The sequence below is a fragment of the Myiozetetes cayanensis genome, unplaced genomic scaffold (assembly GCF_022539395.1).
Source record: "Myiozetetes cayanensis isolate MyiCay16 unplaced genomic scaffold, myiCay2020 scf5-8, whole genome shotgun sequence".
Lineage (NCBI taxonomy): Eukaryota > Metazoa > Chordata > Aves > Passeriformes > Tyrannidae > Myiozetetes > Myiozetetes cayanensis.
In genome coordinates this window covers 108161410-108178737 of record NW_026087742.1, presented here as the reverse complement: position 1 = coordinate 108178737, position 17328 = coordinate 108161410, and the positions used below count along the sequence as shown (strand labels likewise).

General features: G+C 35.8%; 1 protein-coding gene across 1 annotated transcript in view; it reads left to right on the top strand.

Moving 5' to 3' along the window:
- CFAP47 (cilia and flagella associated protein 47) overlaps window positions 1-17328 on the top strand; it is a 271615-nt gene that overhangs the window by 167009 nt on the left and 87278 nt on the right. Inside the window, 1 exon segment of the mRNA XM_050332181.1 lies at window positions 379-476. Within this exon segment, the coding sequence (XP_050188138.1) occupies window positions 379-476 (98 nt within the window).

Below are 17328 nucleotides of genomic sequence, written 5' to 3'. Positions count from 1 at the left end.
TTGATTAAATTTTGCCAGATATAATGTAAAATTATGAAAGTACTGTCAGTCTGATATGAAATGTTAGTTGCAAATCAATAATATTCAAACTTAAAAAAAAAAAAAGTGATAGTCTAGGAAATTAATTTGCCAAAGTGTTATTTCCATTCCATTGTGTACATATTGATTTTGTTACTATTTTGAATCCAGACAAGAAGGGATTAGGTAGTGCAGTTTGTTGACAATGATTAAATCAGTTCATGATTTGCTTTGTCTCAGAATGAACAGTGAGTGGCATTTCTACTAAAGGTTCAAATTTCTCATTGATTTGAAGGCTGCTAGGATTGATCACCTCACAGGATAATTTATAAGGCATTTTGTTTTTTTCTTTTTACATAGGGGAATGTTCTTCAAATTGCAAAGTGTGGTTCTCCCTAAAGATTAACAGCACACCTGCACCACCGGAAAGAACGATAGATGTGAGATGCAGAGCTCTGGTAAGGTTACTCTAAACATTTAATTTTCTTTTTCTACTGCATAAGAAGAGAAATGCAATTTTTATTGTTGTTCTGGCTGCTATCACAGAGGATTAATCAATTTTATTAAGTGACCACACACAATAACTTTTTGAGTAATAAAGCTCAACACTTACTAAGACCTCATTTAAGCTCAGTGATATGAACTAAAATGAATACTTGAATCCATGTATCTTCTTAATCCTGCGTGAATAACTACACTTTTATTCTGCTGACATCTGCTTCTAATTTTGGATTTCAAATAAGGCTGAATTCTATAAAAACTTCAGTTTCTATAAAGTCCACAACAGAATTAGACGCTTTTTGTACCTACCATCCTTATGCATGCGAAATTATTATTGTCGTTTAAATTTCATTAATAATTGGGATGCATTAAATCATGTTTTTGTTACTAGATGAATACATACTTTCACTCTGAAAAATAATTTAATTATGTTCATCATTTTAGAAGAATAATTACATCATATTAAGTAAATTGTATGTTTTAAGTCCCTTAAGTATGTAAAGATAAAATAATGGTTTAGTATGTTTGCTTAATTAATACTGTTTCTGTTTTTCACAGATTTGTAATTGTATTTATCTTTGAATTATACTTTGCAAAGTTTTTATTTTCAGAACTGATGTTGTTTTTACCTTCTGTAAGTGCATATTTGCTTTATCATCTGGACATCCTGCTTTCTGCATGAATTCTAAGCAGCTAAGAAATGCCTTTAATAATGGATGATGGTAACAGGTTCTATGAAAAGAAATGTCTGGTATGGTATTTTTCTGCAGGAACGTTTTTGCAAATTAAAATATGTGATACAAGTGCATCCAGTCACAGATGCTGGGAAGGGAGAAGAGTCTCCTAAGTTGACTTTACATGTGTTTGTAAGGGGGGAAAAAACCCAAACCAGTAGGCATTTCTCAAAATATTGAAGTATCATGTTCATGTGTCACTTCTAGTTTGCTCTTCTTTCCATCAAGTGTAGTAGCCTAAATGTGAACTTCTGCGGGGATGAGAAACAGATAACGATGTTTTCGAAGTCTTGGTGTTGGGTGAGCATGCTGGGAGGTGTCTGGTGCCAGTAAGAAACATAAAAGCTACACTAAAAGTGTAATTTGAGACCTTGAAAAGAATGGTGTAGGGTTTTGTCCTACAGGATCAGGATTGTCTTGTATCATTTTCTGATCTGAAAACACTGTTAAAGTGGTAAAAAGAAAAGCTTGATTTGAAGTATATTATTGACTCCTATTGTATAATAAATTCTCAAGGTGCATTTTAACTCTTCCTATAAATTTTAATCTAATCCAGTGTGAAATCTTGCAAAAATCACAGTAAGGTTCAAAATACTTCTGCAATGTTCAGAGAACTGAATTCTTGACCTGAATGTGGATAATTCAGGTAATTCCTTTCCAGGAAGATGAGGAGGGTAAAGAAGTAGGTATACCTCTTCTTCAGATCCCTATAGAAAATGCCATAAAAAGCTTTTTTACTGATGAATTTTGAAGACGACATAAATATTTTTGACTAAAAATTAGTACACATGGTTACTATTTATAGAAATGTGATTACTGAATTTCCTGTTTACATGCCAGGCACTTCATTTTGGAGAGGGAGAGCTGTTTACCTCTAGTGTGACTGGAATTATCCTAGTTAATATCTCACTGGAGACTCAGTGTGACACCAGGAAAAAGAACCAATACATTCCTTGACTGCTGAAAAATGGTTTAATATGAACAGAAAGCAAATAACACCATAGGTGCTGCTATTTGATTGTTCAGACCTGGTTCTTGAAGGTTAAAAATTGTATTGAAATACTGGAAGAAAATCAAAGACATGTACTAAAAGCATGGGGGACTGGAAAAGTAGGCCTTGTCATATGACTGCTAAGTAGCTCTATCAACTGAGTTTGCCAAAAAAAAGAAAAAATGGAGAAGGAATGTGATCATTCACTAAAGAATATTGAAAACATAGTGAAGATGTCTCAGTTTTGCTGACCAACATGGATGAAGTGCTAGTGGCCAAAAATTTACATCTGAGAATTATTTAATCTTGTGTGGAATGTTCTAGTAATGAGAACAGTAAGACACTGGAAGATGTTACTGATGAAAGCAGTAGACAGAGTCTTGTAAAGCTCAGGACTTGAAATTACTTTAAAAGCTGATAAATATTTAAAAAGCAGAGACAGACACCTTGTGCATCTGCTATGTCAGTGAGTCAGATTTAATGAATACATTGATCTCTTTTTGACCTTGGAGTCCTCTTTCTTCCTGGCCTTTGGAAAGAAAGGCATTAGCAATATTTAATTTAAAATACTAATAATACTACTTTTGGATGGTAGTTATAGCTGTAGCTATAAGTCATCTTACTGGAAGTTTAGATTCAAATCCTATTGTAGTCCTTACTCTTTGGTTGATAGTATAGGTTTCTGGGAAATAGATGAATAAACATTTAAGTAAAGAGCTCAGAATTTGATCCATAAATTGAAGGAAGTGGCTTTTTGAATTTAAAAAGTAATAGTTGTTTTGTTTTGGTTTTTTTTTAAAATAGAAACCCAGTAATTCCTCTAATTTGAAACACACCTGTCTCTACATTGAATTAGATTTAATTGTTTTGGTCCATGTGACTAGAGTGCCTGCCACAAATTGCATGGTATGATACAATGCTTTAAAGGTCAATACAGTGTTTGAATAAGAAAAATAATGCGGTCTCATTTTCTTTTTATATGCGTATTCATTTTTTTCTGTGAAGAAAATTATAGTAAAAAGAAAAAATTGCCTCAAATTTGCTCCTTAATAGTGCTAATAATGTTTTATATTGTTATATTTAGGAGTTTTGGAACAGAGAAGCATTTCCACTTCTCAGCTTTTCTCCATGACCATTAGTACTTGAGGTATTTCCTGTGTTGGATTCATGGTGTCATTACTTTGCAAATAGCAGAATCAATATTGATTTTAACTTTTGTTGTGGTAATTCCACATGCTTGTATTTCCAGTTAAGGGGGTGAATGATGGTCCGTTCTCTGTTCACTTAAACTTCTTTAAGGTAGATTTATTTCTAATTTTTCTCCCCATGTGTTGTTTGTTTGTTTGTTTGTTTGTTTGTTTTTTGGAGTGGAGGACTTGTTTTTTAGATGTTTTCATGTTTGTCTGCCTTTTTTTTTCCAGCCTGGACAGACTGGTACATGATTTCTGATTTTCGTTTGAAATTATTCATGTTGTAAAGCCTATAGCTTGCTGATCTGGATACTTTTTTTCTAATTCAGGCCCTGAACACTGAAATCCACTGCTCACCGTTCCAGAAATAAGAATAACTTTACTGAAACAAAGGGAGATTATCCAGCTGCAGGTTTATTTCTTAAGTCCTGTGTATGCTAATAGAAAACAGATCAATTGGTGAAGCCTGGATAGGCTGTTAGGATGCATTCCAGCAGTGAAGGATTCCCGCCCACCTTGGTTGTTCAAGCTTGGTAAACAGGGGAGCCCTTACAAGGGCTTAGATGATAAGCCTGTGTTTCAGAGGAGGGATATAATCAAGCATCATTAACACTGAAATAACCCAGTCAGTCCTCGTGCTGCCTGTAATGAACACCCCCAACTTTATCTCACAACTTCATCAGTCACTGCCCAGACTCAGACTCTTTTTTTTGCCAGCTGTAATAATAAAAGCAAGCAATCCATGTTCTAAGTACATGTCTTTTGTCAGTGTCCTTTGCCTTTCAATCCACCCTGAGAACCAGTTCCAGCAGTTGGCAGTGCTGGCCTATAGGGAACATTTCCCCCCGGTCATTGAAAACTCCACTGACTCTGCTACATAAGATTTCTATAGCATCGTACTGGAATTAATTCCAGTAGAGAAATTTCAGATTTTTGAGGTGTCATTTCCTATTCTAACATTTTAGAAAATCATTTTAAGTTCTGTTTTGAACGGCATGATGTAAGGGAGAGTGTTGTTGGAGACTTGTCGGCTTTGGCCCCTCTTCTACCAATGCAAATTTCAGGTTGCATTTCACCCCGACTGAGACTATCAACTCCATTAAAAGAGATCAGCTAAAAACTAGTTCAGGGAGAAAGGGAGAAAGTATCTTCTTGTGATCATTGTCTGCTCAGGAATTTATTAATTTTTTCTTTTATGAAGGCATTAACATATTTTTATTTCATTTTGTCTTGTCTAGACCAGCCTGTGGCAGTCTAATAAATCACAAAGGCAAAGGAAAAAACATGTAACAGTGGAGGTAGTATAGGATGCAGAAGTGTACTTTCAAATGTATATTAAACAATTCTAAAGCATATTTTAATAGTTATGTGAGTTTTACTCTCTTGGCAACATCTAGATAGCACAGGATGAGTCAAACTGTTTTTCATTAGTAGCTCACAGCTTTTCAAATTCATTTTGAATTCCAAGAATTGCCTGTGCAAACCTCATCAAGTTCAAAAGGCCAAGTGCAAGGTCCTGCACCTGGGTTTGGGCCATCCCAAGAACAGGCTGGGAAAGTAATGGATTGAGAGCAGACCTGAGGAGAAGGACTTGGTGTTGGCAGATGAGACCCAGAAATGTTCACTCACAGCCTACAAACCCAAACATGTCCTGGATTGCATCACAAGCAGGGTGGGCAGCAGGTCCAGAGAGGGGGTTCTCTACTCCTCTCTGGTGAGAGCCCACTGCAAGTGCTGTGTCCAGCTATGGGGCCCCCAAACTATGAAGGATGTGAAGATGAGGAGAGAGTCGAGAGGAGGCCACAAAAATGATCAGAGGGCTGGAGCACCTTCCCTATGAGGGCAAACTGAGAGAGCTGGGGTTCCAGTAGCCTTCCAGTACTTAAAGGGAGAGAACTGGAGAGGGACTTAGGACAAGGACATGGAGCAGTTAGTCAAGGGGTAATGACTTTAAACTGAAGGAGGGTAGGCTTAGATGAGATGTAAGGAAAAAAGTCTTTACTGTGAGGGTGTTGAGGCACTGGAACAGGTTGCCCAGAGAAGCTGTGGATGCCCCATTCCTGTTTATGAGCAGATTGGTTGGGGTTTTGAGCAATTTGGTTTAGTAGAAGGTGTCCCTTCCCATGGCAGGTGGGTTGGAATGAGATGATCTTTAAGATCCAACCCGAAAAATTCTATGATACTCCTTAAACTCTTCTCATAGGATATATTGGCTCAAGGAATAGTTCCCTCATAATTCTTGGCAGATTTTTGTACTTGGCAGTCATGCTTTGGGGGCTGCAGAAGTAGAACCCATGAATGGGAAATATCAGTCTGTTTTAAATCCATAGTTGTTTTACATTGAGCCACAACAGTAAGAGATCTCATAAATGATGTGTTAATTTTCCCTGGGTCATACCTCTTCCCTGGCACCTTTATTTCCTCTGTTTATTTCCTCTGTATCTCTGTTGAAGGGAGCTCACAAGGACTGATGCATCTGTGGTAACCTGTCACTACACAGCAAGAGTGTGTTTTTTGGGTGTCTCTACTGATTGTTCCCACTTAATGCGCCTTCCTTTGTTTTGTTTTGGGTGTAACTAAACTGCAGAATATTTTCCATGTGTTCATCTAATGTTCTTCAACCTTTCATGGGTGTTTAAGTTCATGGGAGTGAAATAGAACTACTCATAAGAACAACATTCATGGGCACTTGCATGGTGTGGATTCTGAATCCTCACTGCAACTGCTTTGCTTTACATGTCTCCTCCTTTTGTGTCTCACTACATGCTAACATGGACAGACCATAGTGCCCAAATCTTTGTAAATCTACAAGTCTTCAAAAAAAAAGACTGCATCATGTTTATTCTAACAGGAGTTTGCATTTTGTGGTAACTGAATTATGTCAATCCAATGTAGAAGGTTTGTTACAAATACCACTACTGTTACAGCAGAACCAACTTAGAATCTAAATTGTATATCAGTGTTTCCCTTATTAATTTTCTCAGTATTTATTTAAAAGTAAAAAGCATATAATTAAGAATATTTTGTAATTATATAACTTGGCAGTTGAAAGCAGTGACACACTGTTTTCATAGCTGTGGTACATTAATTTTTCATAAATCCTAAACTAAACTGTAGTCTGATTATTGTTACATATGGCTCATACTTGGATTATGTCCTCAGAAACTGAGTAACCTGGTTATGAATCATGCCCTAAGATCCATTTTTATCATATGCTTTCATGACAATTGGTAGCATAAAAAGTATTGCTGTAAAAGAACCATAGTGGTATGGTTGGTGGAAGAAAAAACAAATTTGAGAAGGTAGTAATTATTAATCCCTCTAAATTATAGCAGTTTGGCAAATAATTCAGACCAGAACACATTTGTATAGCTCATTTAAAAAGAAAAAAAAAAAAGCTAAATTATTAGAAATGTTAAAATGTGAGTGAAAATTTTTGATAAATATGTAGCAGCTGCCAACCCCCTCCTCTTATCCCTACAGATGCATGAATCAGTTCTGTGATATAGTGGCAGGGAGCTAATGTAGATCACAAAATGACAGCTGAACTGCCACTAACTGCCACTGAACAAAAATGTGAGGTTAGATCTAAACCAAGTAATTAGAGGGGATGTTTCATCTCGATAAGTGGTCATGTCTATGAATAATAACTGTCAAGTGAATAAGGAGAGTAGCCTTGTATAAGAAAACTACTGTGTTAGTTCATAACTGCTGCCACTCCTCCTGTGGCTTAGGAATCAAAACAAGAGGGTTTTTTTTCTCAACCATTGAATACAAGTCCATGGAAAAAAGTTCCTTTTTTGAAGAAAATTTGCTCATTGATAGTATCTGAAATACAGATTGTACAACTTAGTGGATTAGGTAATAATGTTACTGAAAGGAAAAGTTAATGTTTGAACTCTGTTCCCTGGATATACCTCTGTAATAATTGTCGTTCTAACCAGTGCTAGGAAATTGTCCTAGATCTTTAGCTCAAGAGAAAACATGGCTGTATATAAACTCTGTTGGGTTGGTGTTTTTTGTTGTTGTTGGGTTTTTTGTTTGTTTGCTTGTTTGTTTTGTTTGTGGTTTTTGTGGGTTTTTTGTTTGGTTTTTTGTGGTGTTCTTGGGGGTTTTTTGTACATAATAATGAGAGGAAGCTGAAAAACAACAGTGAGAATTTCTCAAAAAAATATGGTTAAGTATAAATCATTAAACCATGTTTTGAGGATCTTACATATGATGATGTGTGAATTCTTCTGTGGAAGTCTAACTTTCAAACCTGTCCTACCATTTTTTGGAGTTACCAAGAAAATTGGTGCTACTGCCACTGGTATTCCCTGCAGTGATTAGTGAATTAGTGAGAACTCCCTTCTTTCCCTGTGTAACATGAAGGAAAAAAGGATCTTAATTATTCATTCCATTCCTATAATTGTTGTTCACCTATATAACAGGAAAACATGTATTTTACTTAGGACTATTTTGCCAGGGATGCTACTCTTCTCACAAAATATACCAATATCCCTGCTTCTCCAAAACAGTATTGCTGTGTTCCCACAATCAGAATACTACTTAAAAATTCTGGAGTGAAATTCAAATACTGTTTTATAGTTCTGCATCTGTAGGATGTGGGTTGAAGCAGCTGGTAGTTCTTTTCTGCTGGATTTCTATGGACAGTATGCACAGCTTCTGAAACAGCAATTGATAATTAAGTGTCATCATTACAATGAACAAAAAGTTTATTCCTGCATACAAATATTTTCATACAACATCAGAATCAGGAACTTCAAGTAAGTGTATAAAAATAGTTGATTAAGAATTTGATTTGAAAGCAGGTGCCATCTTGGAGTATGAAAAATGTCATTAAATCAGGAATTACTTGTTTTAAGTTACACAGTTTTCTTTGACGTTTTTACTTTAGGCTAAAACCCTACCTATTTTAGATGGTTTGGCCTACTGAAAAAGGAATCCAGATCTTTCCTCCTCTATTTAAATCAGAGTAAGGAATGGCTATGTAATTGTGACAATATAAACATATCTCTGGCACTTGCTTAATCATTATCCTCAGGAGGAAGGAGGGACCACTGCCTGTTACTCTCTGAAGACTATTCTTCAGCCTTTTAAAAATAAATTTGCTTCTGGATTTGAATTCCTGGTATAAAGATGGATGAAAATCATTGGAACCAAAATCCTAGAAGACTAAAGAAAAACTGAGGTCTTGGTGAGCACAGAGACTATGCTAGTTCAGTCTCCAGACCTATTTCTATAAATGTAACCTAAAGGTCATAAAATTGGTTCCCGGCAGCAAATATTTCCATTGAACAAATTCCAGCTAAAACTATACGAGAGAAATGTGGACTAAAAAAATAACACTACTCATTTCATATGGAAAGTAATAGTAAGTATGTACTCAGTAATCATTTAGATATTTCTCTGTGATTTAGAAAGGATAATTTACAGAGAATTTTTATAGTTCAGAGGAACTAACTGTGAAAGCAGGAAGTTTGCAAGTCAAATTAGAAGTTATTAGTTAATGTTGATTATCCATTAATTAAATTACACTTCCAGTTATGACAAGTCGTTCGCACACTTGCAGGTATTTTTAGCTCTACATGCAGAAAAAAAACCATATTTTTTTAATTTTACCAAATTATTATTATTAATATCTTCAACCATTGACAACATTGTAACAATTTACAGTTAAAAAAATGGTTTACTTTACTTTACTTTGGTGTTTACTATGTATTTCCTAATGGGGAAACCTAGTACAGAGGCATAACTTAGGCTAATAATTTCATGTTCATTATCTCAGATTGCTTAAAAAAATGGACTGCAATAAGTTACTTTGCCTTGCAAATATTGTAATGGATTTATTCAGGTTGAATGTAGAGGTCAAGAAGGAAGCTGATTCTTAAGTTTTTATGTAAAATGTCTAAAAGGCTGGCAGTTATTGCTTTGAGCACCCTTGCTCGTTAGCAGTTATCTTTTCACAGAGAAAATTTTAAGTGTATCTCTCTGGTTCACTGAGTCAAGAGACTTTTATAATCCATCCAGATATTTGAAAAGTAGTATTTACTGTCTTGAGAGGAAATATCTAATATGTGAGCCCCAAGCAGGATCTGTAGAACAGGAGATAAGCCAGAGGGGAAGGTCTGTTTTGAACAGTGAATTATTAGTTTCTGCTTTAATAAAACCAAATGCCTGGAAGGGATTGAGTTTGGTTTCCACATAAGTGCAGAGACAATAGTTTTGTCTGTTCTCTGCCAAATCTTCCTTTTTTTCTCTCTCTCTCAAGTCTCTGGGAACCACATGAGTACCCAGAAGTTGGTAATGTATCTCTGAAATGTATGCTGCCCACTTGCATTTCCATGAGATGACTTTAGCCAAGTTGGAGCTTGTGCTGCTGTTGCTGTTTTTAATGGTTCCTAAACAAATGCAACTACTGCACGTGTTCTGAGCTCTTCAGTGGTGGTTTTAAAAGGTCACTGGCACAGTGTTAATGTTTACACACAGCTCTAAGAATTGATAGGGTGTTCCCAGCCTCCAAACCTTCTCAGTTTTGGCAGTCTAGAAAAAAGAAAGCAGGAGTCTGCTGTGTGGGATCCCCACAGAGCAGAATGTGACTGTAGGGTGAATGTAACAATTCAGAAATTGATATTTTTTAAATCGAAATCTCAGGGGGATACCTTTTACTGCTTAGCAGTTAGAGGATGACATCATAGCTCATGTCCAGATATCTGGATATGCCAAAAAAAAAAAAAAAAAATTGCAGGTAATTTTAATAGCAGTCCTTTCCCTCACAAGGTGATCTGCCAGGTACTCAGAGCTGAGCACAAAGTAATATGGAGAGATCAGTATTTTAAGAGCTTTATACTCTCACTCATAAATCCATGATTCTCCAATAAACACTTTCTTCAACGTCTTCTCCATGCAGAGGAAGAAGCTGCTTTCTGGTGAACAGCAGAAACAGTCACACTGCAGAGACCCAGAGAAGTGCAAGTGTGGGCCTTGCTTCAGACTGCTCTAATTTTTACTCTTTCAGAGATTCTAGGAACAGATACCAGTCAAGAAAAAAATATGTATTTTGATGTTAATATTATTAATAAACATTGCTTGTGATGTAGTGATCTCGTGCTACTTTTGTAAAGTAAATACTAAGGGAATGTGTGGGACAGATGAAGATACCTCTACCTCTACCATGTTACGTATAGAAGTCAAAATTAGTAATGCAGCATTTATTGGTTTTTTGTGAGATAGTAATCTGTGAGCAAACTCCAAGGACTTAAAAGTTAACTCTTCTTGGAGGAACTAACAATAAGACTGTTTAAGTTTGTTTGATCTTTTAGGTCATAGTAAGGCATAGAACTAGATAACTCTTATAGAGATTGTTCCTTTAGATTTATATATATTTCTGTTTTCAGAAAAGCTGTGAACATTTAAGAAGTTCTCTTCACATTTCAATACTCTCTGGCTCCTGAGACTGCAGAGATATACCAAAAGTTGGATTTTAAGAAACAAATGCTAGAATTTGAGAGAGAAAGGTTTTGTCTGGAGGCATTTTACCTGTCAATATGAACTTATTTGTAATTTTCTACTCTTAGAAAATTCAGGAGAAAAAAAGTTACTCTCAGTAGAAACCCCAACAATTTTAGTTTTGTTCTAGAATTTTCTCTACCTCTATATATTTTATAGCAGTGATAATTATGGTATAGGTCTCTTAAATTGTGAAGAAATGCTTCCTTAAAAATCTACTTTTAGGCTGACAGAATGAGAAGAGCTGCAGTAGGTGCAAGATCTAAGACAGTCAAATTAATTAGCATTTTACCTCTGCTGATTGAGTAACTTGATGGTAGGTGGTGTAGTTGAGATGTAAATTACCTCATTAGTATGGTCATAAAAATTCAAAAAATGAAGTATTTTTGGAGTTGGTTACTAGTTTTAAAAAGTAAAGTACTTTTAGTTGGCTCATACCAGTATGAGCTGAGAGTAGAGGCACGCAGTAAACTTCCACATTTAGCAACACTCATTAAAGTTGATGGAAGTATTATAATAATTAGTCATTATTCTGCTGTAGAACCATTAGATTCTACTAGGTGGAAAGTTTGTTTTTACCAGGTGTTTCTGAAAGTGTTGGAAGCACTGGAATATGATCGGGGCTGGTCACTGCCTGTTCCTGGTCAGTTCTGACTAAGCTGATACTCAGCATTTCACTGACACAGGATTTGTCATGTTTGTAGTTTCAAACAAGATGGAGCTTTCTAACCTCACCACATGAAATTTTCAATCCAGGACAGTTAATCTAAGTATTAATCCAGTATTAATCTAATAGGTTTAATAAATTATATTAATTTCCTGGAAGTATTTCTGTTGTTTAGTTTGCTTACTTCATTATGAAAATGCACAAATCATCAGTACTCACCAAGACTTCCAAAGTATGCTCTAGTCTGTTGGATTTAGGAACTTATGACATTACTGTAATTTTATGTAGCACTTGAAAACTAATCAGTGAGACCAGCAGAAATTAATTGCAGCTAACTGTTGTAGCATTATATGGGCTAATATAATTAGTTCAAGAACTAAATCTTGCAGTGCTGTGTACATTCAAAGTCCAGGGATAATAGTGCACTTCTTTGGTAAATAAGGGAGTGACATAGATTTACTTAAATACTTAACTTCAATGACGTTCACAAAGCTTTCTGAGGGTAAAATTTAATCTAGATCAGAGAGAAGGTTTTCCTAACTGTCTACCTGATATGTCAGAAGCCATTTGGCAAGTGAAAGTATCCTACATTTTGCATCTCCTTAACTTCCCTGAAAGATGGGAATGGTTACAAATGGTGATTGTTGCTCTTTTGGGGCTAATTTTAGGCAAGTATCTCCATGTGATGACATGCTTGAACAAGAATTTGCATATTATGATTTCACAAGACATAACTGACTCTGAAAATTCAGTGTTAACTGATACGTCTCTTGACTTCATTATCTAAGAACTATACATTTCTAACTTAGAAAATGCACTTTCTAGTGCTTTTATTGATTGACACTAGCCTTAAGTATTTTGTTCTGGTGTGGTGGATACGACAGTCTCTGAAGGAGATAAGACATTCTGAAAAAAACCCAAATGTCTCTATTTGAAAGATGCAGCCTGAACCTACATCATCCCAAATAGTCCTCTTGCCCAAGGACTGTAAATATATCTATTGATTTGATTCAAACTTTGTTTTCCATCATTGGCACCTCATATATTATGTGCATGTATCTGCCCAGCAAAGTGACCCGTAAGAATGATGAGTAGGAGCTGTACTGAAATCTGTCACTTGCTGAGTCATGCTTTCCAAAAATGTTGATGACAAACTGGATGCAAATGATTTTCCTGTAAAATCCTCTGAAGATTAATTTGGTCTTTTGTTATATTAATTCAGTGGCAGATATCAGAAGCAGCCCGGCTTTCTGCAGCCCAGAAAGCCAAGTGTGTCCTGGGCTGCATCCAAAGCAGTGTGGGCTGCAGATTGAGGGAGGTGATTCTGCCCCTTTACTCTGCTCTGATGAGACCCCATCTGGAGGGCTGCATCCAGCTCTGGGGTCCCCAAAACAGGAAAGGACATTGACCTGTTGGAGTGAGTCCAGAGGAGGCCACTGAGATGATTAGAAAGATGGAGCACCTTGCCCGTGAGGAAAGGCTGAAAGAACTGGGATTGGTCTGCCTGGAAAAGAGAAGGCTTTGGGGTGACCTAATTGTGACCTTCTAGTACACGAAGGAAACCCACAGGAAAGATGGAGAGAGACTTTCTACAAGAGCCTGGAGCAACAGGACAAGGAAGAATGGCTTCAGAGTGAAAGAGAGTAGATTTAGATTAGATATCAGGAGGAAGTTCTTTGCTGTGAGTGTGGTGATGCGTTGATACAAAGGAACTGTGGATGTTCTGTGTCTGGAAGTTTTCAAGGCCAGGTTGGATGGAGCTCTGAGCAATCTGGTGAAGTGGAAGATAACCCTGCCCATGGTAGGGTTTTGGAATTAGATGATCTTCAAGGTCTCTTCCAACCCAAACCATTCTGTACTTCTATGATCTTCCCAATTGATTCTCATAATGGACAAGATTAACTCACTCTTATATTTTTTTAGTAGGTCTGTAAACCAATTCAGCTTTGATAAGTCAGGTTACTCTGTGTGGTGGTATAGGCAACTGAGCTGATCACTGAAAGTTCCAACCTTCGGTATACAGGTTGACAAAAAATATCTGTAATTGATAATTTCTTCTTCTAACACTACTGGATCTGAAAAAGAAATCTGTCTGTGCTCTCAGGAGGGTGAACAGTTATTGAGTTTCAACCTCTGTGGACTCAGAGGTGTTCTTGATTTCAAATTCAAAGAAATATTCATTAAGATATAAGCATAGTTATGACTTTCTCGGTTGTGGGAATTTGGGATATTAATTTTTCTTTGAGTCAGTCTGTACCCCCTTGTTAGGTATATTTTTAATAGTTACCTTAATATAACGTTTGTCTTGGAATTAAGCTCATCTTTGATACAACTTCTTCTGTCTATATTTACATGGAAACCCATATCTGTGCATATTATTTAGTTCATTAACTTTTCCTATATGTGTTACAAATTATCGCCATATCAGTTTGGTGTGGGTTTTTCAATGTGCATGTTTTCCTTTAGTGGAGCTGAGGACACCAAAGATTGCTTCAGTCACAGAATATAATGCTTTTTCAGTCCTCTCCTTTGCTTTCATTTCAGAAAAATGATTTTTTTGCAATCATCTCTTGCAAACATTGTTTTCCCAGTTTGTTTGCGTGCTGCAATGTCTGGTCCCCATTAAGAGGTTAACAGTGCAGTAATTTTTAGTCAGTGGGCTTAGAATTATTGTAATAACTTATGAAATAATCATCTAAATATTCTGTTTTAGGGCATTATTACTTAGGCACTAATGCACATTTCAGCTAAAAGAAATTCAATTTGGTCTGATTTTTCTATGTAAATTTATATGTAAATTTAAACCTGAAACTGATTGCCCTATTAGCCTCTGATATTAAATATCCTGTGTACATTTTTTCCTTCTAGTTAGTTTCCTGTACTGCAATAATAATAAGAATGGATTCCTTACTAAGCAAGTTTTACAGATATATAATTTGCTTAAGGTGTTTAGTCCTAGATTTCAAGCAGTTCAATTTGCTGTTCTGATAGACTTCACTGTTGATGAACAGTTGGTGCCTTTTTGAAAGCTGATATTTTTGTAAGACAAAATATGCCAAGTCAAATGGGTAAATACAGTATTGAAATAATGGCATTGCTGTGGTTCTTTGTCCTCATCACCCTGCCTGCAAAGGAGAGAGCTATCACAGCAATTAATTTATTTCACATAGAGGGTAAGAAAAGAAAAGAAGTCTTGTACAGTGAGGGAGGTGGTCCACTTCACAGAGATCTCCTCCATTGACTTAGGAGTGATGAGGAAGCCTGAAGGACTCACCCCCCCAAGAAACTTGAGGTTGGGACTTCCATGCATCTGAATGTTCAGTGAGGGAAAGGCCCAGCTGAGTGTGGATGTGTGTGCCTGGATTAGAAGTCTGTGTGAAGAGAAGTGGTGAGGTGAGGTGTGTCTTGGAGGCACGTTGCATCAATCAGTTCAAGAGCCAATACTGATTTCTAAAAGTGATGTGACCAAACCAAACTGAGCTGTGTTCAGCATGGCCCTGGAACTCTGTCATCAACTCTGCTGTTCAACTCACTTGAGCCTCTTTTGTTCTAAGAAACAGAAATGAGTAATAATGAGAATAAACCAGAAGACTCTGTCTTAACTCCTGCTACTTGACATATAGACACGCTGATGGTTAAAAGGTCTGATCATTTGGAGAGAAGAGAGAAGGCCAAGATCTATTTTTTTCAGTAATATTGCCACCATACCAAGTTCAGTCTTTGAGGTAGCAACATTCCTGCTTGTCATCAGGTGAGGCACAGAGAAAGAAGGCACTTGTTACTGTTAGAAGAGCAGCGATTTGGTCAAGGACCTACAAAGGGAAAAATTTCTGTTTCATTTCACCAGGACTATAAAAATAACTTTCTTGATGCTCAACCTGACTTGAAATGAAAATATGGTTCTATAGAATAGCCTGGCAAACTCAGGAGCAAATACAGGTGCTTGAGGTCTATGGATTAAAAAAGCTACAAACAATGTGAAATTAATCTCATCACCTTAATGAATGTATATTTTAATTGAAAACAACTCTTGTAAAGCGTAAGAACTGTAGTTTGTCTCTTAGACACTTTGGCCAGGTAGTGCTTTCATTGACACGTGCTGATGGTTAGAATAGGATTATTACTGAAGTTGGAACACAGAGAATTGTTATGCACAGTCATTGTAGAATGTGCCCATCTTCCTGTAAATTACCTTGTTAAATTAGAAGAGATTAGTTGATAGTTCGGTGTGGTGTACACTAACAAAATGTAAAATTGCATGTTATGGACTTAAATAATTAAGGTGCAATTGCTCAAGGAAGGTTATAGAGAAAGGGATGATGGGAAAATCTTTGTTATAAAATATGTCAGGAAAATATTTCAGCAAACAGGTATAATATCACAAGTGACCAGTTGATGATTGTGAGCATCTTTTGAAACAATGTCTGGTTTACAGAGTATTACACCTATGACACCTATGCATAGACTTAGGCTATCAGTGTAGGATGAGGTGTAAGCAGTCCATTGTTTTTTCAAGTTCCGCAGAGAATGAATGTTATCTCACATTTACATTTCATTTTATTTTACCTCACGTGAGATTATTTCAAATTACCTGCACTAGACAAGAAGTCGGGCACTGAGAGTTCTAAAGGAATAATAATATGACATGCTGCACAAAAATGCCTTTATCTCGGGCACTGGAAATCTTGATGCAAGAAGCAGTTTGAGAAAAGAAATTAATTATCTTCTTTTTTTAACTTCCACATTTTTCCTTTGTCAAATGTTTATAAAAACCACAGCACTGAAATGTGGAACTAAATTAATATAAATGTGTTTGGAACTTGCCTATGATGTTACCCTTTTGCCATTCTTTTTGATAAAATGGTATTTTCAAGAAAAATAATGCTCTTAGCAATTGCATGGGTGTTTTTTAATTTATTCTAGTACTATACCTCCATAAAAATCCATTAAGGCTGAGAAATGTAAAATATATATGTATAAATTCTACTGATAAATATACATCTACTCTTATTGCCACCCATGAAATAGCAGATCTTTGAAATGTGTATGGCAATTCCACTGAAATTCCAAGGAAATACATAATCTTAGGCATTCCTTTACACTGGCAAGAGAACATTGTTTTAAATTTTACTGGCAATATAAAATTTCTTTTGTATACAAGATTACAAAGATTTCTTGGATAGTTACTGCTTTTTTCTTAGATCAGCTGTCCAATATTTCCTTTTTACCGTAAAAGTATTTCTTCAACACAGCATGTAGATGTTTTACTATAAAATTATTATGAAGCTTTAGCAATAAAATGGTAGATAGATTTAGAAACTTGTTTACACCAGTAAAAACTATTAATCTGAGCTTTAAAGTATTTTATGGCAAATTTAAATCCAATTTTACTGATGCAAGGCACTTAAATGATTTAAATTGTTGGTATAATCTTGCCATCTGTAGAACATTAAATGTGTTTTATGTATGTTCCAATATCATTGTCTATAAATGTAAATATATAGAAATTTACCAAATCATAGGCAGGCTTAAAGCAGTGTAAGGCAGCTCTGTGTGGGGTCATAAAAGTATTTCATATACTCTTTTTTTTTCCTGTATTAATATTTTTAATAGATATTTTATCTTCTCATATTACAATTTGAATTATTTACTTTTTACAAAAAAGTACATGGAAAAATTTTGCTGTGAGAAACAAATCACCATACGTTAAAAAAA